Source organism: Emys orbicularis, chromosome 25 (genome assembly GCF_028017835.1).
Source record: "Emys orbicularis isolate rEmyOrb1 chromosome 25, rEmyOrb1.hap1, whole genome shotgun sequence".
In the NCBI taxonomy this organism is placed as follows: domain Eukaryota; kingdom Metazoa; phylum Chordata; order Testudines; family Emydidae; genus Emys; species Emys orbicularis.
The window spans coordinates 12,282,120-12,305,734 of NC_088707.1; the positions used below are offsets into that span (position 1 = coordinate 12,282,120).

The following is a 23,615-nucleotide window of genomic DNA, read 5'->3' on the forward strand; positions in this document are numbered from 1 at the left end:
CGGCTACTCTGTATTTGGCAGGGGTGCAACTGATGCTGGAACCCCGTGTCCAGTTCCGGTGCCCACAATTCTACAAGGATATTGATAAATTGAAGAGGGTTCAGAGAAGAGCCCCAAGACTGGTGAAAGGATTAGACAAGATGCCTTATAGTGATAGACTCAAAGAGCTCAATCTATTTAGCTTAAGAAAGAGAAGGTTAAAGGGTGACTTGATTACAATTTGTAAATATTGGGGAACAAATATCCAATCTAGCAGAGAAAGGTCGAACACGATCCAACGGCTGGAAGTTGAAGCTACACAAATTGAAATTGGAAATAAGGTGTAAATTTTTTATAGTGAGGGTAATTAACCAACACTTTACTGAGGTTCGTGGTGGATTCTCCATCCCTGACAATGTGTAAATGAAGACGGGATGTTCTTCTAACAGGTCGGCTCTGGGCGTTATTTTGGGGCAGGTCTCTGCACTGTGCTATGCAGGAGGTCAGACTGGATGATGACAATGGTCCCTTCTACCCTTGGACTCTATGAATCCTGGGGGGGGGGGGCTCTGAGGTGAGCAGTTCCTGTCTTCTCCACGTACAATGGGGTTTTGCCCCCAGGATTTAAATAATGTTCCTCGTGTGGGTCTGCCATGCCCGGAACGACAGACACTCTAAGTGTCTGTATTGTCTGGGTTCACAGACACACATTAGAGAGCAGTGCAGGGACTTCAGAGCCCTCCCCAAACGGGCTGTGAAATCCAGGGAGACTAGACTGAAGGGATTTCTCCTGGAGAAGTCTAGGAGGCCAGGCTCAGTCCCTGAAGAGATGCAGGGTCCTCCTAGGACCGATCACCGTTGGGTAAAAAGTACCCTGGCAGCCATCTCTTCCGCCTCTAAGGCTGTGCCTGCCCCGGTTAGCGACCTCGAGTGTGATGGACGCCATCCTGCCAAGGAGCACGGGAGTAGATCTCCTCAGGTGCCTGCTACGTCACCTCTTTCTGTGTCACTTGAGAAGGGCATCTCGAGGCCAATCCCTGGTCCCTCTGGCGCCCAGAGAGCAGGCATCCTGAGTCCTTGGTTCTGGTGCTGGCTCATCCCTTGGTGCCCAGAGAGGATTTCACTTGGTGGTGGCCTCTCAGCACCACTGCTTGTGGCACAGTCATTGCTGCTGGTGCTGCTGCGGGTGCTTTCGGCACCACTGTTTGCCGCACCGACGCATCACCCCGGAGCTCTCGCCTTCCTTGCACCAGGTGCCGCTCTCCTCAGTGCCTCTGCTACCTGCACCTGTGGCACAGACGTCCCATTTCCTGCACTCAGCATCCATCGCACGGGTCCTGCCGCGCCGCTGCTGACAGTGCTGGATCTCGTTTCGCGTCCTGCACCGACAGGCACAGCACCAGACAATTGGACCGTTTCTGAACTCCCAGACGCCCCTTTGTTGGCTCCTTGAGGCGCAATAGGGGAGATTTTAAAGTCCCCAGTAAGAAAAGCCATGTCTAGCAGTCAGGGTTACTGGCCTAGTGGGTGGGGGGAAGCAGTAGACTCGATATATCCTGTTTGTAGTAAGGCTTTTGACATCCTCATAAGCAAACTAGGGAAACGTGGTCTACGTCGGGGTTCTCAACCTTTTCCTTTCTGAGCCCCCCCTGCGCCAACATGCTGTAAAAACTCCACAGCCCACCTGTGCCACAGCAACTGGTTTTCTGCATATAAAAGCCAGGGCTGGCGTTAAGGGAGTAGCAAGCAGGGCAATTGCCCCATGTGGTGGGACTTCAGCTCTGTGCCCTGGGTCCCAGCATGTCTAACACTTGCCCTGCTTGGTGGACCCCCTGAAACCTGCTCGTGGGCCCCCAGGAGGCCCTGGCCCCCTGGTTGAAAATCACTGGTCTAAATTAAATTACTGCAAGGTTGGTGCACAACTGATTGAAAACCCCATACTCAAGGGGTAGTTATCAATAGTTTGCTGGACTCTGGGAAGACGTGTCTAGTGGGGTCTGTGACGAACTGGGACTCTTCTTACTGTGGGCTTTGAATGCTGACAGGGGAGTGTGGCTAGGATAGTCTGCATTGGGGGATGGGAGACTGACCTACGGAGAATACCTGAGCATGTAACATGAGAACCCAGGAAGGGGTTAGAGGCGAGGTGACACCTTTGCCCGGGAAACTGAACAAAGGCTGTGGAGGGGTCGCTGAAGGCAGAGTTTCGGGAGCTGGCTGGTGAGGTGGCTGGGAGAGAGACAGGGCTCTGACCTCCCAAGGGGGCTAGGGTGCTCTGGGACCCCAAGATAGACCTAATTGAGGGGGGTCCTGTTGTCTGTGCCTGCAAGACCTGTCTTGGACTGTATTCCTGTCGTCTAAATAAACCTTCTGCTTTACTGGCTGGCTGAGAGTCATGGTGAATCGCAGGACGCCGGGGGTGCAGGGCCCTGAGTCCCCCATACTCCGTGACAGGGTCCCACAGGGGTCAGTCCTGGGTCCAGTACTACTCAGTATTGTCATTAAAGACTTGGACAATGGAATGGAGAGTGTGCTTCTAAAATGTGTGGATGACACCATGCAGAGAGGGTTCCTAGCACTTTGGAGGTCAGGATTAGAATTCATAACGACTTTGACAAATTAGAGAATTGGTCTGAAATCAACAAGATGAAATTAATTAAAGCCCAGTGTGAGGTACTACACTTAGGAAGGAGAAATCAAATGAACAGCTACAAAATGAGGAACACCTGTCCAGGTGATAGTGCCGCTGGAAAGGATCTGGGAGTAATAGCCCCCGGTCCTCTGAGCGTCGCCTGTAGTGTCCGGCCCCTTCTCCTCTGGGCACCCACAGAATTACCAGGCCTGCTGCTCCCAAAGGACCAGTGCACAACAGCTTACTAGTTATATCTTAGATCCCAGCTTCCAAGGGAGGCATGCAGGGTGCAGGCACAACCAGTGGACACTGGTGGCTAATGCATTCAGATCTCTGGTGCATGGGGCATATGCACACCAGAAGTGGAGCACATATAGACACCACATCTCGAAGAACGCTAGTTACTAACAGGTAAGTACCTTCCCATTGTATGATGTGCCGTGCACACGCCTAAATTTACCCAAGGCAGATTATTGTATTGTATTCTCGACAGGTGCCCAGCCTAGAAAAGGTGCGTGACACTTTGTTGAAGGACTATCACGGAGAAGATCTCAAGATGGCAATCTAGCGCCATCAGTTTTGATTGTCTCTCAACTACTGGCCCACCCCCACAGAACAATGTTATTTCTACACAAGGGCCCGCAGGTGGGGTGAGCACGTCTGGGGGAGGGAGATGGAGTTTTCCAGCTGAGCACATAGCAGAAGGGTCCAGAGAGACTCTACTTAAGAAGGGGCGCTGCTCTGTGCAGCCGTGCCGACCATCACCACATGCCAGAAGAACTGGCTGGAGACAGACAAGGCGGGAGGGATTCTGCCCAGCCTGAACTGTTGACAAACCCCAGAGTCAGAGGCAGGGTGAGATCAGACTAGAGAAGGGTGCTCATCAGGACATTTGTTCTCTGGCAAAAATCTGTAACGCTTGAGCCGTCTAAGGCTAGGTCTACACTACCCGCCTGAATCGGCGGGTAGAAATCGATCTCTTGGGGATCGACTTATCGCGTCTCGTCAGGACGCGACGATCGATCCCCGAATCGACGCGCTTACTCCACCAGCGGAGGTGGGAGTAAGAGCCGTCGACGGGAAGCCGCGGCAGTCGATTTTGCCGCCGTCCTCACAACAGGGTAAGTCGGATCTGATACGTCGAATTTGCGAATTTGCGTATCTTAAATCGACCCCCCCCGTAGTGAGGATGTAGCCTCAGTGACTCTGGTTTAGAAATTCCTTTGTTAACCCTGGGTTCCTTGCTTGCCTACCACATTGTCCCTAAGGGGTTAATCTTAAAGCTGAGTGTGGCCACAGCCCAGATGGGACTCCGAGGGAATGTATGTAAGCAAAGCAAGGAGGCTGGGAGATCTGAGGCCCTGGTTTCAGGGCCTGGGGGTGGCTGGATTGTAGAGTCCCACATCCCAAGGGAGGGCTCAGTCAAGGGATCAGACAACCTGTTACCCCTCAGTGCTCACCCCAGCACCCCCAGCTATTCCAGTCCTGCCGCAACTTCTTCCGAGATCTGCTAATGCCCCTCAGTCCTCACCACAACACCCCATCCCAGCCCTGGGCTTTCCCAGTGCATCTCAGGGCTGGATTGCATTGTCCCTTTCTGCTCCCCGCCAGCTCTTTAGCCCCTAGTGGGTAACACTCTCCCAGGAGTCTGCTCCCCTGAGTTGTGCGTCTCCCCCTTTCTCTCCCGGCTCAGATGCTCCTGAAGGCGGCAGGTGGCTCTGCGCTGAAGAATGAGAAGCTGAAACTCTTTGTTAGCTATGGAGATAAGAATAAGAAGCAAACCTTTCATACGGACGAGTCTGGCAGAGCCTCCTTCGAGCTGGACACCTCCGGATGGACCGGGACGGTCACTCTGAGGGTAAGTGACGGGTCTCTGAGCCCCAGTGGGGCCCCTGCACTCCAGCCTGTTATTGATTCTGTGATCTTTGATGTTTATTACGGTGGTGACTAAGGAGCCGCCAGGATCGGGGCCCCATGGTGCTGGGTGCTGCACACACTCAGCATAGCAGACGGCCCTGCCCGAAGCACCTGCACGCTGAATAGCCAGGACAGACGGTGGCGGGGGACAGGCACAGAACCCACCAGCAGAACCATCAATGGGGTGGCGCAAACGGCATCTTAGTGCCACCACCTGTCTTCTCATTAATATTTGGGGTGGGGATTAGTTAGTTAGGAAGGTCGCCCCCTTCGGGCAGCGCAGCTCAGGGGCTGCCCCATTGCCGCTGTCGGGCTGCCCCATTCGAACCGCTGGGGTTTTCCATGTCACTCTTTGGGACGCAGGGCGAGGGGCCATGGGGGTGAGCTCAGCCGGCAACGTCAGAGCCTGGCCCGCCCCGGCTGTATTCCTGTCCTGTGCTGGGTGCTCTGCTCCCCTGCGATCCCCATCGCTCTCTCTATCCCCCAGGGGCACTTCAAGCAGGTGGCTCGCAGCTCTGTGTATGGAAGAGTCTCTCCCAGTTATCTGGATGCCCATCGTAACCTGGAGCCCTTCTACTCCAAGAGCCAGAGTTTCCTGAAGATCCGCTCGCTGGGAGGGGTGCTGCCCTGCGACCAGGCCCAGCAGCTCCAGGTGGATTACGTCATTGCTAGGGAGGCCCTGGGGAATGGGTCCAGGAGCCTGGATTTCATCTTCCTGGTGAGCCCATCCTGGGAGACTAAAGCATATGTGTGTGTGTGTGTGTGTGTGTGTGTGTGTGTGTGTGTGTGTGTGTGTGTGTGTGTGTGTGTGTGTGTGTGTGTGTGTGTGTGTGTGTGTGTGTGAGAGAGAGAGAGAGAGAGAGAGAGAGAGCACAAGGTGCGTGTGTGCGCACATCTGTGAGCACGAGGTGCGGAGTCAGCGCTGTGACCCCACAGCAGAGCAGTGGGGAATCGAACGGTTCCTTTGAATTCCAAGGGCCAGTCCTTTAGTGTCTGAAACGAAAAGTTTATTATAAGGAAAAAAGAAAGAACAAGAAGAGAGTTGTTAAATGGTAAAACAATCACATACAAACAGAGACTTCAAAGTCCATATATCAGGTTCTGAGCAGTATTGGTGAGTTTGCTGGCTTGAAAGTCCCTCTGGAACAGATCCACAGCTTGAATGGGTCGTTCAGTCCTTTGTTCAGAGCTTCGTTTGTAGAACAGTTACTCCAGAGGTAAGAAGCAGGAATGGAGACAAAATGGAGAAGATGCAGCTGCCCTTTATATTCCTTTTGCCATGCGGCTGGTACTTCCTTTGTCCCAAACACAAGCTGCACAGCACATGGCATGGAAAAGCCTTAGAGTTCTCTGTCCACCAGCCTGCCCCTACATGCCTTGCTGACTCATAAGGTGTAGCCCCTAGTTCCTTTCAATGGGTTCACTGTCGGGCTGATGACCCGTGATGGGCCATCGAACAGGCTCGGCAGTGCTGATGCCAATCTGTCTGGGGGTGTCACCCAGAACCACAGCCTGAGTTTTGAAATACAGATGTACCACACAGACCTAGAACGCAATACAAAGGTGATACAAACATATAAACAAGATCATCATACTTGGCAAATCGCACCATTTCCACAGACACCTTCCATGGTATATCTGGTCAGATTCCCTGCAATTTTCTAATGTTGGTATCAACAATACCATAAAGTGTCTCCCAGATTCCACACAGCATCACACAGCTCAGTGACTCCCGTCTCCTCCTCTGCAGGTCGTGGCCAAGGGAGCCATCGCCAGGATCCTCCACAAGGGGCTGGACCTCAGGGAGGGGGCTGGTAAGTGGCGGGGGAGGGGTCTGTGGAGATGGGGGTGCCCAGGGGGTGACTGGGGATTGAGCCCCTTGAGCAGGGGCTGGGCTGGGGGAGGGGGCTCCGCTGGCTGGGCCTGACTTCCCCTGGGTGTTTCCCACCGTCCCTAGGGCTGAAGGGCTCCTTCTCTGTCGAGCTGCCTGTCGGCGCTGAGCTGGCTCCCGCTGCCACGGTGCTGGGTTACACGGTGCTGCCCGATGGAGAGCTGGCTGCCGACCGCGCCCGGCTGCATGTGGCCAAGTGCCTCCTGAACAAGGTGAGACTGGGGCTCGGGCGCAGGAGCCTCTGGGGTGGGGGAATCTCTCCCTGCCCCATAACAGGAGCCCTGAGCAGGGGCATCGCTGAGTGTCCCCAGCCCCTCCCTTCCCCGGCCTTCCAGCAGCGCCAGGGTCGTTGCGTTAGTGCCAGCTCTGGTGAATTGATCACTAGCCATTTCGCCCCCGCCTGCAGGCGTTCCCGCGGTGACGGGAAGAGCTCCGGCCCCCACACAATGGAGGAGCAGGTGCCTGCCCTCCCCCCTCCCATTCCCTTCTCCCTGGCCCCAGCAAGTACCTGCTCCCCCAAACCCTTCCTGCCTCCCCCAGCCCACCCTGCTTCCCCCGCGGACTCAGCCTCTCACTCCGGGCCCAGCAGGTACCTGCTGCCTGCCTGCCCCACCCCTCGCCTCCCTGTCCCCAGCTCCCCAGAGCTCCTGCTTCTGTCCCTCCCATCCCACTGGCCAGGACCTGGCCCCTCCCCGTCCGACTCTGGGCTCCCTGGCAGGTACCTGCTGCCCTGAGCCCTCCCCACTCCCCAGTCTCTACAGCCACTTGCTCCCCCAACCCCCCAGAACTTCTGCCACCTCAGCCCTACCCACTGCCCATCCTCCAACCTGCGCCTGCCCCTGCTCACCCTGGGAGATTCCTGGGGCGGGGGGCAGGATATGATGGTCTGATCCCCCTTCCCCTCTGGAGGCTTGCGGGGTGGCCAGCTGGCCATATTTCTTTAGAGGGTTTCTAAGGGGGCTGCTGCCCCTCCAGTCGACTGGGGCACCAGTGTCATGAGGGGAGGGGCCCCTCTCCTCCTCTGGGCCGGCAGCCGATTCCCACTCTTAGCCAGATGAGCAGTAGAAATGCCCCCCCATGAAGGCTGGGGCTCCCCTCTCTGGGCAGCCGGCAGGGGGACATCCCTGTCATTGAGAAAAAGCTTTCACCAGGGACCAGCCATCAGCCCCCTCCCCACTGCGCATAGGGGTCAGTTGGGGGGAAGGCCCCTCCCCTGTGGGAGTAGGGAGGTAAAGATACAGAATTCCTCCTCTACCTCTCCCCTCCATCTTGTGGGGTCTGGCTGAGTCCTTCTGCTCCCCCCCACACTTCACCCCACTGCCCTGGGGGTAAGTGTGACCCTTCTCCCCCCCCCCGCACGGGGAGGCAGTGCACTGTTACCCGGGGGCATTTCAATGCCCCCCTTGGCAATGGCGGCTGCCCCCCCCCCCAGCAACTGGCATCTGCTTGGTATTGGCCTAATCGCTCAGCCTTCAGCCGACCCCCCCGGACAGTGCTGTGCACGTACAGACACACTCGGGGTGGGGGGCGGGGAGCGGAGAAGCCAGAGGACAGACTGCAGCCCAGGGCTTCGTCCTCGTCAAGAATCTCAGGACTTTTTGGGGGTCTGACTCATGAGTTTTATCTGGTGGGTCTGGTGATCCTGTCGTATCCCTCCCCCCCTGCACCTCCTATCCCCGCCCCCGGGTGTCTATGAATATCTGCAGCTCCCTGAGCCGTCCCACAGGGGCGCTGAATGAGCCTGGGCTGCCTCGACCCCTCACCCCCAGCACGGACTCCCAAAGCCCCAGCCCTTCAGCCAGCGGGGCCTGGGGCCAGAGTGACACTCGGTGCCTGGTCCACCCCAGCCTGTCTCCTCCTGCCCCTGCGGGGGTGTGATACATGAAGTGGAGGGGGTGGGGGGAGTAGCTCTCTTTGATAGACACCCAGCCAGCCAGTTAGCTGTAAAATCCCTCTTGGTCTGTTCTCTGCTTGCTTGACCTGTAAAGGGTTAACAAGCCCACAGGTAAAAGCCAAGGCGTGGGCACCTGACCAAAAGAGCCAATGGGAAGGTAGAACTTTTTAAAATTGGGAAAGAAACTTTCCCTTTGTTTGTTGTTCTGGGCTGCAGGGATGGACTAGCAATGCTGTAAGCAGCTTAAGCCAGGTGTGATTATAGATGATCAATTCATACCTCGAACCTACTTATCAGAAGCCTCAGCTATATAAGTAATATTAGGGAATGTCTAAAAAGAAACGATCAGGGTTATTTCTTTTATTTCTTATTGACTTGTGGACTTCTCTGTGCTAACCCCAGATGCTTTTGTTTGCTTGTAACTGTCACGGACTCACAGATCATTCCCACTCTGGGCCCCGTGCGGTCCGTGGGGGGGTGCCTCTTTCAGTGAGACAGCCCTTCTCGGGGGTCCACTCTCTCTTGGGGTCAGGCCCCTCCACCTCCTGGAGCCGCACCTCTCTGAGCCTTAGCACTTCCGTCTCTCACCGTGGGCCCCCTCAGGGAGTCCACTCGCTCTGGACCCTCGGGGCCTCCACCCCCCGAAGGGGTTGATGCAACCCTGTTCTCTAGACCGGAGTGAATCCCAGCCAGCATAAAATAGGAGGGTTTATTCAGCGTTGAACACAGCACAGGAAACTCTCTGACCCTCAGGCCTGGCCTCCCTCAGCACAGCACATCCCAGTCTCCCTGCATCCAGGCGGGCTCTGCCTGCTCCCCCTCTCCAGCCCTGACCCCCCCTGCTGCCCAGCTGGGCATCTGATATCCCCTGCCCCAAGCCCTGCCTCTGTCCATTGTCTTCTCTCCAGGTAAACAGGGTTGTAAACTGGGGCCTCCTCTCCTCCCTTCTGTCCTCTGGCTGGAACCGGCTGGTTAGGTCACTAGGTCCTCACTCTGCAGCCCATTGTTCTCCCACTGGCCAGAACCGGCTGCAACTCCTGAGCTGGGTCTCCGGGTTGGGGTCTCAGGTCACCGGTCGCTGGGGTATCCATCCTCCAGGCCATTGGCTGGGGTCCCAAGTTCCCTCTCCGGTCCTCTGTAACAACAAACTCCCTCTCCCCTCCCCTCGTTAAAACAGTAACACCCAGGGAAACTGAGTCCCACCCCCTCCATTGAAACCCCACAGAAAACAAGAAAACCCCCCACTTCGTCACAGTAACCATTAAGCTGAACCCCCAAGAAAGCTATTTTGGGTGCTTGATTTTTGGAATTGCTCTTTTAAAATCTAGCAAAAGCCTAAATTCCAGATGTATTTTCTTCCTTTTTGTTTTTAATAAAATTTCCCTTTTTTAAGAACAGGATTGGATTTTTGGTGTCCTAAGAGGTTTGTGCATGTTGTTTGATTAGCTGGTAGCAACAGCTAATTTCCTTTGTTTTCTTTCTCAGCTCTTCCCCGGGGGGGAGGGGGGGAGAGGGCTTGAGGGTACCCCACAGGGAGGAATTCCCAAGTGCTCCTTCCTGGGTTCAAAGGGTTTTGTTGTTGTTGTTTTTTTTGCATTTGGGTGGTGGCAGCATTTACCAAGCTAAGGTCAGAGAGAAGCTGTAACCTTGGGAGTTTAATACAAGCCTGGAGAGGCCAAGAATTAATTTTTTGAATCCTTGTGGGCCCCCACTTCTGCACTCGGAGTGCCAGAGTGGGGATTCAGCCTTGACAGGGGGTCTCTCTCCCCCTCCCCTGTGACGTGCTGTGCCTCGCCAGGTGAAGCTGGCCTTCTCGCAGGACCGGGCCCTGCCGGGCTCAGAGCTCCAGCTGCGGGTGCAGGCTGCCCCCGGGTCCCTGTGCGCCATCCGCGCCGTGGATCAGAGCGTGCTGCTCATGAAGCCCGAGGCCGAGCTCAGCGTCAACACTGTGAGTCCAGAGCAGCTCGGCCGTGCACCCGGACCTTCCCCCGACGAGTCCTCCCCCATGCAGGGAGGGGCGATGCACGGCCGCTGGGGGACACCCCTCGAGGCCACCTCTCCCCGTCTGAGGGCTGCTCCCATGGCACTTGACAGCCCCTAACTCTGGGGGTCCCCGCTTGCCTTGCCTGTTCTCCCATCAGCCCTTGCAGTGCCCCCCTCCCAGCACCCCTCACCCCAGCTCCGGCTGGGAACATGGAGCTCGGAGCTGAGATAATGGCCGGGGTAACCGGAGCTCGCTCTCCAGGGCAGAGCTGGTCCCCAGGGGTGGGGGCAGGAGAATTCCCTACCCCCATGTACAGCAGGCGACAACTGGCCAGGTGCATTGTGGGAGTTGTCCCTGCCCGGGTGATGATATGGAATCGCACTCGGGCCGTCTCTGGCGCCTGCCGTCCAGGGGCTCACGGGCTCTGCACACAGCGAGTGGAACCTCCCAAGCCCCGTGGGGCAGCAGGAGATGGGACTCGATGGGCCAGAGGCTGAGTCACGTGTCCCTGTGAGCCATGGTCCCAGGGCCAGACCCCAACGCAGCCCCTCTGTGATCCGGACAGAGTGGGGGAGGGGCGCTAAGAGCCATTCGCTGCCCCACGGCGAGAAGGGGCACCTGCCCTTCCCCCCCCCCCAAGTTCTCCCAGGGCATTGGGAGCGCGGGTCCCTCTACTAGGGCTGTGGGGGGAGGTGCAGGGACAGACGCCCACGTGGGGGATGGGGATGGGTGCTGGGTTAGGGCGGGGGGAGGTGTCCAGGCTAGAGATGAGGCTGGGGCAAGAGCAGAGGTTTGTGGGGTGATGTGTTAGTGGGAGGAGGGGCAGGAGCTGGCTCTGGGGTAGCTCGTGTCTTGGTTTCATGGCTGATGTTGTCTGTGTTTGTCTTTAGGTCTATAACTTGCTCCCCGATTTTCCCCGAGGAGACTATCCCGATGCAGTGCGAGAGCCTGAGTCATGTGATGATCCGCCCCAGACTGCAGTTCCTCACTGCCGTGGCTTAGGTGGCCAGTGGAGGTGTCGCAGAGGGACTAGCAGCCAGACTCCCCCTCAGCCTGACACCTACAGCCTGTTTAAGGTAGGGTTGGGCCTGGCCAGGCCTCACACTCCTCTGTAGCCTGAAAGGACTAAACTGGCTCCGATGTGCCCAGAGCTGCTGGCATCCAGGGGTGAATCCCACCAAATGGTCCAGCCTGTGCTACTGAATCCCCAGGGATGCTCCTAGCAAACTCAGGTCTGGGATACACCTCCCCGGCCACCTTCAGACACGGCCCAGGCCCTGGGACAGATCCCCGGCGTATCCAGGGAGCAGGAACGCCCCATCCCGCCCCACTCCTGGGCACAGGGGTATTACCTGCAGGGCTGGCAGCGCCACCTCCAGTTACGGTTCTCTGGCACTTCCCGTTATAAATTTTCAGTTCATGTAACGTTGTCAGACTGAAACGTTTAGGGCTGAAATTTCCCCAGCCAAGGGTCGGTTTCAGGCTGAACTTTCTGAGGCGTTTCAGCTAACACACCTCAGCAGTTGCTCAGAAGGGGAGGTGGGGAAAATACTCAGTTTTCCCATGATAAAACAAAGCTGTTTAATTGAGAAGCTCCCTTCCTGGGAGCAGAGACTTGACCCTAGGCCAGGAGGTCTCCCTGGGGTCAGGGAGGTGCCCTTTGCCTTTCCCATGACATGCAGCCCCCATTTGGCTGCATGGGAAGCTCCTGGGAATGGCAGGACCCACATGCCCAGCAGAGGCTTGGAGTTTGGCAGCATTATTCTGCGAGGAATTGCTCTGCACCGCGCCTGCTCCATCCCCTCCTATGTGCTGACCAGCCTGTGCACGCCTTCACCACAGAGTGACTGAGCCTGCTCCAGCCTGGGGCCCCAGGGGCAGAGCAGGATTTTCCTGAAATGCCTCCTCCGGCCAGTAGGACCTGCGGTGGCACCGGGTGTGGGAACGGAGCTCCCGGAGATAGTGCCTCTGGTGCTCCCAGTGCTCCCCTGCCGGTCCCAGGCAGCCTGGAGGAGGAGGAAGCCGCCTGAGTGAGATGTGTAGAGGGGGCAAGGAGTGGGTGGGGGGATGGGTGCAGAGGGGTAAGGATGGGGATGGGTGCTGTCAGGGTTCCCTCCCCACTCTGAACTCTGGGGTACAGATGTGGGGACCCGCATGAAAGACCCCCTAAGCTTATTTCTACCAGCTTAGGTTAAAAACTTCCCCAAGGCACAAATCCTTTCCTTGTCCTTGGACGGTATTGCTGCCACCACCAAGTGAGTTAGACAAAGATTCAGGAAAAGGACACTTGGAGTTCCTCTTTCCCCACAATATCCCCCCAAGCCCCTTCACCCCCTTTCCTGGGGAGCCTTGACAATAATCTACCAACCAATAGATTAACCAAGTGAGCACAGACCAGACCCTTGGGTTTTTAGGACACTAAAAACTAAAAGAAGAACTTTATTATAAAGAAAAAAGTAAAAGAAGCACCTCTGTAAAATCAGGATGGAAGGTAATTTTACAGGGTAATAAAAAGAGTTAAAACACAGAGGATTCCCCTCTAGGCTCAACTTCAAAGTTAGAGAAAACAGGAATAAACCTCCCTCTTAGCACAGGGAAAATTCACAAGCTAAAACAAAAGATAATCCAATGCATTTCCTTGCTATTATTTACAATTTTTGTAATCTTAGATGCTTATTTCAGGTAGGGTTTTAGGAGATGTTTTCTCCTGCCCTGGTCTCTCTCTGTCCGAGAGAGAACAACAAAAAGAGCACAAACAAAAACCTCCTCCCACAGATTTGAAAGTATCTTCTTCCCTTATTGGTCCTTTTGGTCAGGTGCCAAGCAGGTTATTTGAGCTTCTTAACTCCTTACAGGTAAAGGAGGGATTTTATGCTACCCTTAGCTGCATGTTTATGACATGCCCCCCAAATCACAGATGGTGCTGGGCAGCCTGTTCCACACTGTCTGTGATTTCTTCCTGGAGCTCTAGGGGAAAACAGAGTTCTTCTTCGAGTGCTTGCTCATATCCATTCGTCGGAAAACTTTTACCCTAGCAACACCCGGTGGGTCGGCTGTGGAGCCCCCTGGAGTGGCGCCCTCATGGCGCTGGATATATACCCAGCCGACCCAGCGCCCCCTCAGTTCCTTCTTACCGCCCCTGACGGTCGTTGGAACTGTGGAGCACAGCATAGCTGGTCTCCACACTCCCTAGCTTCTAGCTCATTTCTGTAGATAGTTGTTCATTTAGATAGTTGTGTATAGTAGTTAGAGTTCTTTAGATAGTTTGTAGTTGTTGCAAATTGTTAGCGGGGGTTAAGGGAGTTGTTCTCCCCCCTTTTCCCCCCGGAGCATACCGGGCTCATGCCCAAGGCTCCTGGCTTTAAGCCGTGCGCGTCCTGCGCGAAGCCGATGCCAACAAGCGACCCGCACGCCTCCTGCTTGAAGTGCCTCGGGGAAGCCCATCAGGCAGATAAGTGCCCAATCTGCAAGGCCTTCAAGCCGCGAACAAGGAAGGAGCGGGACTTTCGGCTTCGGCAGCTCCTAATGGAGGCGGCGCTCAGCCCGGACCCTCCCTCGGCGCGCCCAGCCCCGGCACCGAGCGCCTCGGTGCGCAGCGCCCCAGCGGCCCCGACCGGCGCCGTGGACAAGTCCTCTCGGCACCGGCAGACTTCGGCACCGCGCCCACCTCAGGGGACTCGGCGCCGATCTCTATCTACGGGCCATAAAAAGGCCCGCAAGGCACAGGACACTGCTGCCCTGAAGACGCCGGCTCCCCCGGTGCCGGGGGTAGAGCCGCGTCCGCCTTTGGACCGCCAAAAGCAGGCGGCCACACCGTCGACTCCGGCACCGAGGCCGTTGAGTCCGGTACGGACTGTTTCACCACCTAGGCTGGTGGTGGAACCTTGTCTCCCCTCAACTCCGGAGACATTTACCACCGCGAGGGACCTGATCGCACTCACGGAGCCGGCACCGTCGCAGCTCCCGGCACCGGTGGCTCCGCGCATTGTGCAGTCGAGAGGTAAGCCTGCACTGGTGCGCCCACCGTCTCCAACCGTGGACTCTCGGCACCGCTCCAGGTCTCGGAGCAGGTCCCGACGCCGCTTGGAGCCCCGGCGCCGACTATCACCTCGGCGCCGGTCGTACTCGCGGTCGAGGTCCTCTTCGCGACGCCGCTCCACATCTCGGCACCGTCGCGACCGCCGGCACCGTTCGGACTCGAGGCGCACCTCCCGGTACCGGAATGAGCGCCGATCGAGAGACCGCTCCCGGCACCGGGTGTGGTCGCGATCGTCGTCCCGCTCCAGATCCGGATCGCGGCACCGGCGCGGCTACCGGCACCGATCCCGATCCCGGCACCAATCTCCGGCACGCTGGGACAGATCGCCCTACGACCGGCACCGACCGGCACCGCACCAGCCGGGGACGGATGCATCCCGTTCGGCACCGCCATGGCCGTCGAGATCCGCGTCCCACTCCTCTGAAGGGGCCTCTAGATCGGCCTACCCTCCACAGGGACAGGCGGCTTCGGCGGACTTCGGCCACTCGCAGGACATGGCAGAGGACCCTACGCAGGGACCTGCTCACTGGTCCTTTTGGACCCCATGGGCCTACCACCAAGCCCAAGGGGCCCCACCGTCTGCCTCCCGCTCGGCACGCTCTGAGCCCAGAGCCCCGGAGGCCACTATCTCCCGCCCCCCGCCAGGGGGCATGGAGGCTCCAGTGCCCACGCCGGCGCAGGCCATAGACCCTGGGACGAGCGAGGCCCAGCTCCAGGAGCACCTGGAGCAAGACTTGCCTTTGGACCCCTTGCCACCGGGAGTATCCTCCTCCTCCTCTCCTGATGAGGCGGTAGCGGGGACATCCGCCATGGGCCCGCCCCCCATAGACCTTCGGGCCCACCAGGACCTGTTGCGCCGGGTGGCGCGCAATATGGACCTCCAGATGGAGGAGATCGTGGAGGTTCACGACCCGATCGTGAACATCCTTTCAGCGGACGCCCCATCCAGGGTCGCGTTACCGCTGATTCGCTCCATTCAAACTAATGCCACCTCCATCTGGCAAACCCCGGCCTCTATTCCGCCCACGGCCAGGGGCGTGGAGAGGAAGTACTTTGTACCCTCCAAGGACCACGAGTACTTGTACACTCACCCCCAACCGTGCTCGCTGGTGGTCTCATCAGTAAATGCACGGGAGCGCCATGGCCAGCAGGCGGCAGCGCCAAAATCGAAGGACGCTAAGCGCTTCGATTTGTTCGGGCGCAAGGTCTATTCCGCGGGGGGGCTTCAGCTTAGGGCGGCCAACCAACAGGCGCTCTTAAGCCGATATAGTTTTAACACCTGGTCCTCCATGGAGAAGTTTAAGGAACTGGTTCCCCAGGAATCTAGGGAGGAGTTCGGGACTTTGGTAGAGGAGGGTAAGCGGGTGGCACGCACCTCCCTACAGACCTCCCTGGATATAGCCGACTCGGCCGCTAGGACCCTGGTGTCGGGTATAGCTATGAGGCGAACCTCCTGGCTCCAGGTGTCGGGCCTGCCACCTGAACTGCAGCAGACCCTCCAGGACTTGCCCTTTGAGGGTCAGGGCCTGTTTTCGGAAAAGACAGACTCGAGGCTCCAAAACCTTAAGGACTCTCGAACGATGATGCGCTCTCTGGGGATGCATGTCCCAGGTCCACAGCGCAGACCCTTCAGGCCCCAGCCTCAGAGGTTCTACCCTCCCCCGCCTCGCCCGAGACAGGACTTTGCCAGGAGGCGGGGTCGAGGCGGTAGGCGACGGTCGACTGGCCCTCAACCCGGTCAGACCCAGGGCCAGCCGAGACCACCTTCAGGGCCTAGACAAGCCTTTTGAAGGTGCGGTCGAGGACGGCACCAGAACCAGCACCCAGGATTCAACTCCCCCCTTCCGGGATCGCCTCTCCCGTTTCCACCGTGCTTGGTCCCTTATAACATCGGACCGTTGGGTCCTTCGCACGGTGGAGAGGGGATACGCCCTCCAATTTTCCTCGCCCCCCCTCCCACTCCCCTCCCCGTCCCTCTTCAGGGACCCTTCTCACGAGCAACTCCTTACACAGGAGGTTTTCGGGCTCCTCTCTATGGGAGCCATAGAGGAGGTTCCGCAGGAGTTAAGGGGCAGGGGGTTTTATTCCCGCTACTTCCTGATCCCCAAGTCGAAAGGGGGTCTACGGCCCATCTTAGACTTGCGCGGACTCAACAAATTCATAGTAAAGTTGAAGTTCCGCATGGTATCATTGGGGACCATTATTCCCTCGCTGGATCCTGGAGACTGGTTCGCCGCCCTCGACATGAAGGACGCTTATTTCCATATAGCAATTTACCCGCCTCACAGGCGCTTCCTGCAATTTGTAGTAAACAAGGTGCACTACCAATTCGCAGTTCTTCCCTTCGGCTTGTCCTCGGCTCCCAGAGTGTTCACAAAGTGTCTGGCAGTCGTCGCGGCATACCTTCGCCGACAAGGAGTACAGGTGTTCCCGTATTTGGACGACTGGCTGGTACGCGGCCGCACCAGAGACCAAGTTCAAGCTCACGTCCACATGGTGACACAGACTTTCCACGAGCTGGGCATTCTACTCAACAGAGAGAAGTCCACTCTGGTGCCAACACAGAGAATAGAGTTCATTGGAGCGATCCTGGACTCCAGAAGTGCACGAGCCATTCTGCCAGAAGGCCGCTTTCAGACCATCGCACGCGTCATTCACGGACTGCGGGCATCTCCGTTCACCATCATAAGGACATGCCTTGCCCTGTTGGGTCACATGGCCTCGTGCACCTACGTAACCAGGCACGCCAGACTACGGCTTCGCCCACTACAGGCTTGGGTGTCATCGGTGTACCGTCCTCACCGGGACGACCTGAACATGCTGGTCACGGTCCCGCCCTCGGTCTTGACCTCCCTCACCTGGTGGTTGGATCGCGCGGCGGTCTGTGCAGGAGTGCCTTTTCACGCCCCACAACCCTCCCTCCACCTAGTCACGGACGCTTCATCTCTAGGATGGGGCGCTCACCTCGGGGAGCGTCATACCCAGGGCCCGTGGTCCGCATCCGAACTAGCCCTACACATCAACGTCCGGGAACTGATGGCGGTGCGCCTAGCCTGCCAGGCATTCCTCAACTTCCTACAGGGCCGTTGCGTGCTGGTCCTCACCGACAACACCACGGCCATGTTTTACATCAACAAGCAAGGCGGAGCCCACTCATCGCTCCTATGCCAAGAGGCCATTCGCCTGTGGGACTTCTGCATCGCCCACTCGATCCATCTCACCGCATCATTCCTGCCTGGAGTCCAGAATACGCTGGCGGACCATCTCAGCAGGTCCTTCCAGACGCACGAGTGGTCGATTCGCCCGGACATCATCTATTCCGTCTTCCGGAGGTGGGGATTTCCCCAGGTCGACCTATTCGCATCCCGGGCCAACAGGAAGTGCCACGCATTCTGCTCCCTTTACGGCCGAGCTCCAGGCTCTCTGTCGGACGCTTTCCTTCTAACGTGGAAGGGCCACCTGTTCTACGCCTTTCCCCCATTTCCGCTTGTCCACAGGGTACTGCTCAAGATCCGCACCGACCAGGCACGAGTAATTCTAGTGGCTCCCGCTTGGCCGAGGCAGCACTGGTACACCACACTGTTGGAGCTGTCGGTTCAAGCGCCGATCACGCTCCCCTTGAGTCCGGATCTCATCTCCCAGGACCACGGCCATCTGTGTCACCCCGACCTGCAATTGCTCCACCTCACAGCGTGGATGCTCCATGGCTGAATCAGACGGAGCAACAATGTTCGCAGTCCGTCCAGCAGATCCTGCTGGGAAGTAGAAAGCCCTCTACACGGTCCACTTACTTAGCCAAGTGGAAGCGGTTCTCCTGTTGGTGTCAGCAACGAGCTACGTCCCCCTTGCAGGCACCTATCCCTCTCATACTGGACTATCTCCTGTCCCTAAGGCAGCAGGGCTTGGCGATATCTTCAATCAGGGTTCACCTCGCCGCCATTTCGGCATTCCACCCAGGAGAACTCCCGTCATCAGTCTTCTCTAACCCGATGGTCGTTAGATTCCTCAAGGGCTTGGACCGGCTGTACCCACAAATACGCCAGCCGGTTCCAACGTGGGACCTCAACCTCGTTCTCTCCAGGCTCAAAGGGCCCCCGTTTGAACCATTAGCGACCTGTTCGCTCCTGTACTTATCCTGGAAGACGGCCTTCCTCGTAGCCATCACCTCAGCACGGCGTGTTTCTGAACTCAGAGCGCTGACGTCCGAGCCCCCATACACGGTGTTCCACAAGGACAAGGTGCAGCTTCGCCCCCACCCTGCCTTTCTTCCAAAGGTGATTTCACCTTTCCACGTAAACCAGGATATCTTTCTCCCGGTCTTCAATCCAAAGCCTCACGCTACTCGTCAAGACCAGCGTTTGCATTCTTTGGACGTACGCAGGGCCCTGGCTTTCTACATTGACCGTACAAAGCCGTTTAGGAAGACGACGCAACTCTTCGTTGCGGTGGCCGACCGGATGAAAGGCTCACCGGTCTCTTCACAGTGCCTGTCCTCTTGGATCACGTCCTGCATTCGTGCTTGCTACGACCTGGCCGGTGTCCCGACACCACGCCTCACCGCTCACTCCACGAGGGCCCAGGCCTCCTCGACTGCCTTCCTGGCTCAAGTCCCGATCCAGGACATTTGTAAAGCTGCAGTGTGGTCTTCGGTACACACGTTCGCGGCGCACTATGCGCTGGTGCAACAATCCAGAGATGATGCTGCTTTCGGGTCAGCGGTTCTGCACACAGCGATGTCTCACTCCGACCCCGCCACCTAGGTGGGGCTTGGGAGTCACCTGACTGGAATGGATATGAGCAAGCACTCGAAGAAGAAAAGACGGTTACTCACCGTTGTAACTGTTGTTCTTCGAGATGTGTTGCTCATATCCATTCCAAACCCGCCCCCCTTCCCCACTGTCGGAGTAGCCGGCAAGAAGGAACTGAGGGGGCGCTGGGTCGGCTGCGGTATATATCTAGCGCCATGAGGGCGCCACTCCAGGGGGCTCCACAGCCGACCCACCGGGTGTTGCTAGGGTAAAAGTTTTCCGACGATCGTGCACGCGGCGCGCGCACACCTGAGTGGAATGGATATGAGCAACACATCTCGAAGAACAACAGTTACAACGGTGAGTAACCGTCTTTTAATAAGACACATGCGCCTCTAGATATACTACTGAGTATATAAAAACTAACAAGAGGAGGTTGTGGAATCTCCAGGGAGGTTATGGAATCTCCATCTCTGGAGATATTTAAGAGTAGGTTAGATAAATGTCTATCAGGGATGATCTAGACAGTATTTGGTCCTGCCATGAGGGCAGGGGACTGGACTCGATGACCTCTCGAGGTCCCTTCCAGTCCTAGAATCTATGAATCTATGAATGAATATTTTCCACATTTCAAGGACAATTTTAACCAGTTGATTCTGGGAAACTTTCATGGGAGAGTGCATCAGCCACTTTGTTAGAAGCTCCTGAAATGTGTTGTATTTCAAAATCTAAATCTTGGAGAGCTAAACTCCACCGAAGAAGTTTTTTGTTATTTTCCTTGACGGTATGAAGCCACTGTGACGTTGTGCAGTCTATATGGTTTTATAAAAACTTGATAATAAGTCAATATAATGTAACCAGGATAGTTTTAGAGAAAATACGGTAATAAGTGAATGTAACGTAACTGGGATATGCTTCATGCAAAAGGTCTCTTGTAAGGTATCATTACAAAGCTTATAATCTACTGAGTATGATCATCTGATTTGTATAAATGTACCACTCTTGTATCTAAAACTAGAAATATAAAATGTAACTCTGAGGGCCTATTGTAATTATGTAAAGTGTGGGCCATTAATGATGGTTTGAAATCTTGATGACTCCCATTGTCTGCAGATGGTTGTGTTTACCTGTGAGTCTTCCTGTATATGTGTGTGCTGGCAAGTGAGTAATGAAGTCTTGCAGTGACATGTGATCATGTCACCTGAACTGGAATCCATCTTTAACCTGGTGCTTTTCCAGTGAGGGGGGGTGGAAACCCAGAGGGACAAAGGGTTCCCGCCTTATGCAAAAGATATATAAAGGGGTGGAACAGAAGAGAGGAGGAGAGGAGCCATCATGAAGAATCCCCTAGCTACCACCTGAGCTGGAACAAGAGCTGTACTAGGGGAAAGAATTGTGCCCAGGCCTGGAAGGTGTCCAGTCTGAGAAAAAACTTACTGAAGCATCTCTGAGGGTGAGATTATCTGTATTCAGTTTGATTAGGCATAGATTTGCGCATTTTATTTTATTTTGCTTGTGACTTACTTTGTTCTGTCTGTTACTACTTGGAACCACTTAAATCCTATTTTCTGTATTCAATAAAATCACTTTTTATTTAGTAATTTACTCAGAGTATGTATTAATACCTGGGGGAGCAAACAACTGCATATCTCTCTATCAATGTTATAGAGGGCGAACAATTTATGAGTTTGCCCTGCATAAGCTTTATGCAGGGTAAAATGGATTTATCTGGGTTTAGACCCCATTGGGAGTTGGGCATCTGAGTGCTAAAGACAAGCACACTTCTATGAGCTGTTTTCAGGTAAACTTGCAGCTTTGCGACAAGTGATTCAGATCCTGGGTTTGTGTCTGGAGCCAGACGGGAGTGTCTGGTTCAGCAAGACAGGGTGCTGGAGTCCTGAGCTGGCAGGGAAAACAGAAGCAGGGGTAGTCTTTGCACATCAGGTGGCAGCTCCCAAGGGGGTTTCTGTGATCCAACCCGTCACAGCCACTTCAGTTTGCAGGTGGAAACGCTGTCCCCAAACGTATGGGCGTAGCTTTTCCAGAGTGTACACAATGGCATAACATTCCTTTCCGGTGATTGACCAGTGGCTTTCCCTCTCAGACAGTTTTTTGCTGAGAAACATGACAGGATGGAATTCTTGATCCGGTCCTTCCTGCACTAAAACTGCTCCCACGCCTCGCTCGGACGCATCTGTGGTTACTGGGAAAGGGTTGTCAAAGTCTGAGGCCCTTAGCACAGGGTCAGACATGAGTGTCACTTTAAGCTGGTTAAAGGCCTTTTGACACTCTTCAGTCCACTGAACTGCATTGTTTCTTTTTGGTCAGGTCTGTCAGTGGGGGACGTAGGTGGGGTCTTGGGCTGCCCCCAGTGGTAAGGTGTTGTTTCGGGTTGCTCCTTCTGATATCTGCTCCAACTGCTGCTAGCTTTTTTCTTTTCCGCCACCTCCACCCATTTGGTTCCGATCTCCCCCACCTCGATTACAGTTTTGGGCTTCCCAGCTAGGATGTACCTTTCTATTTCCTCAGGAACACCCTCTAAGAACTGCTCCATTCTTCTTCGAGTGATTGCTTATATCAATTCCAGTTAGGTGTGTGCGCACGCTGCATGCACGGATGTCGGAAACTTTTTCCCTAGCAGCTACCCGTCGGGCTGGCTGGGGAGCCCCCTGGAGTGGCGCCGATATGGCGTTGTATATAAGACTGCCGGCCCGACCCCCCCTTCAGTTCCTTCTTACCGCCCGTGATGGTTGTTGGAACAGTGGTCTCTTGTCCCTAGCTCCACTAATCCCTAGCTTTCTCTTATCTTAATTGTTAGTTAATTGTTCATAGTTAGTGTTAAGTGTTTTCTCTATAGCGTTAAGCGTAGTTTAGTAGTTGAGGGCAGTTCCCCACTCAATGACTGCCCTGCGGGGCCCTGGGGCATGCCGTCCCAGGGCTTCAAGCCTTGCAAGTCTTGCAACAAGTCCATGCCTATGGGCGACCCCCACGACTCCTGTCTCAGGTGTCTGGGGGAGAGCCATCAGGCTGAGAAGTGTAAAATCTGTAAGGCATTCAAGCCCCGGACAAGAAAAGAAAGGGAAATTCGACTCAAGCAACTCCTTATGGAGTCTGCTTTGCTGCCCTCTCAAGACATGGGCCTGAGTGCCTCGGTGCGCCGTGCTCCACCAGAGGTACCGTCTACATCACCACAGAAGTTCCTGCGCTCATCTCAGGACCGACGATCTCCTGGGCCCAAAAAACGCCCGCCTCGGCACCACTCCCATTTCCCGGTAGCTGGGAAGAAGCAAGCCTTGGGAGGACCCCCTGTTAGGGCCGAAGCAGTTGTTCCGGCCCCAACCGAGCAAGCCTCGAACCAGGCCTCTAAGCAGGACAAGGTCGCTAGGCCCCAGTCTGCTCACGCCAGCCCCGCACAAGGGACCATGCAAGTGGAAGAGATTACATTACCTTCCACCCTGGATACCTTCGAGGCTGCCAGAGGGCTCATTGAAATGATGGCTCCAGTGCCCCCGGTCCCAGCACCAGCTCTGACCCGAGTTCTGGTACCATCCAAGGGTAAACTGGCGATGTTCGGACTGGAAGCCCTCAGACCAGCATCTCCATGCTGTGAAGAAGTGGGACTGTTCTTAATGTTTCCTCTGAATACTGTGTGGGTGCCTCAGTTTCCCCTATGCATTTCTTAAGTCTCCAGTGTGCATAAATGGCCGACACCCTGTATCCTGGCAACAAATGGCTGGGGCCATTCCCCCCTGCAAGGGAATAGCTAAAAGTGAACAAAGAGATCAGGTGACCTCCTGGCCCGGGAAAGAGAAAAAGGCCAGAAAGGAGGGGCTGGAGGGGGTTTCAGTTTGGAGCTGGCTGGGGACAGGAAGTGAGGGCAGACGGGGTTGTCTGGCTCGCTGGGCCCCAGAATGGACCCAGCTGAGGGGTCCTGTTCTCTGTACCTACAAGCTCTGTTTTAGACCGTGTTCCTGTCATCTAATAAACCTCTGTTTTACTGGCTGGATAAGAGTCACGTCTGACTGCGAAGTGGGGGTGCGTGAGGACCCTCAGGCTTCCCCAGGACCACACCTGGGCAGACTCGCTGTGGGAAGTGCATGGAGGGGCATATGCTGAATGCTCCAAGGAGAGACTCAGGAAGGTGAAGCTGTGTGAGTTTCTTTCCCTGAAGACAGTCTGCTCCAAGGGAGAGGAGGCTCCCCAAAGTCCTGACTGGCTTTGTGGGGAGCAGTTCTAGAGCATTGCCTGGGGACTCCATGAGACATGTTGCTCGGAGTCCCGGTGCCGTTCTGAGTCCTGGCACCGCCCCAGGTACCGGTCTGACTCGCGGCACCGGTTAGACTCGTGGCGCTGGTCCCGCAGTCCCGACCCTCGGAACCGTTCCCGCTCGAGGTCGCTGTCGACTGCTGAAACATGGTCCCACTTGAGGTCCAGGTCACGCTCAGCGACCTCACGGCACCGTTCGGACCGAGGCAGTGTGGAACACCAATCCCCGCGTCAACTGTCACCACGGCACCGGCCCACGGCCTGC

The 23,615-nt window shown here is 56.0% G+C and overlaps 1 protein-coding gene across 1 annotated transcript in view; it reads left to right on the forward strand.

Annotated features, from left to right (window-relative positions):
* Positions 1-23,615, forward strand: part of LOC135894652 (alpha-2-macroglobulin-like protein 1) — a 77,246-nt gene that overhangs the window by 20,645 nt on the left and 32,986 nt on the right. Inside the window, exons 11-16 of the mRNA XM_065422790.1 lie at positions 4,305-4,469; positions 5,016-5,246; positions 6,279-6,342; positions 6,486-6,631; positions 10,112-10,261; positions 11,188-11,373. Coding sequence (XP_065278862.1) covers positions 4,305-4,469; positions 5,016-5,246; positions 6,279-6,342; positions 6,486-6,631; positions 10,112-10,261; positions 11,188-11,373 — 942 coding nt within the window. The remainder of the gene's footprint in view (positions 1-4,304; positions 4,470-5,015; positions 5,247-6,278; positions 6,343-6,485; positions 6,632-10,111; positions 10,262-11,187; positions 11,374-23,615) is intronic.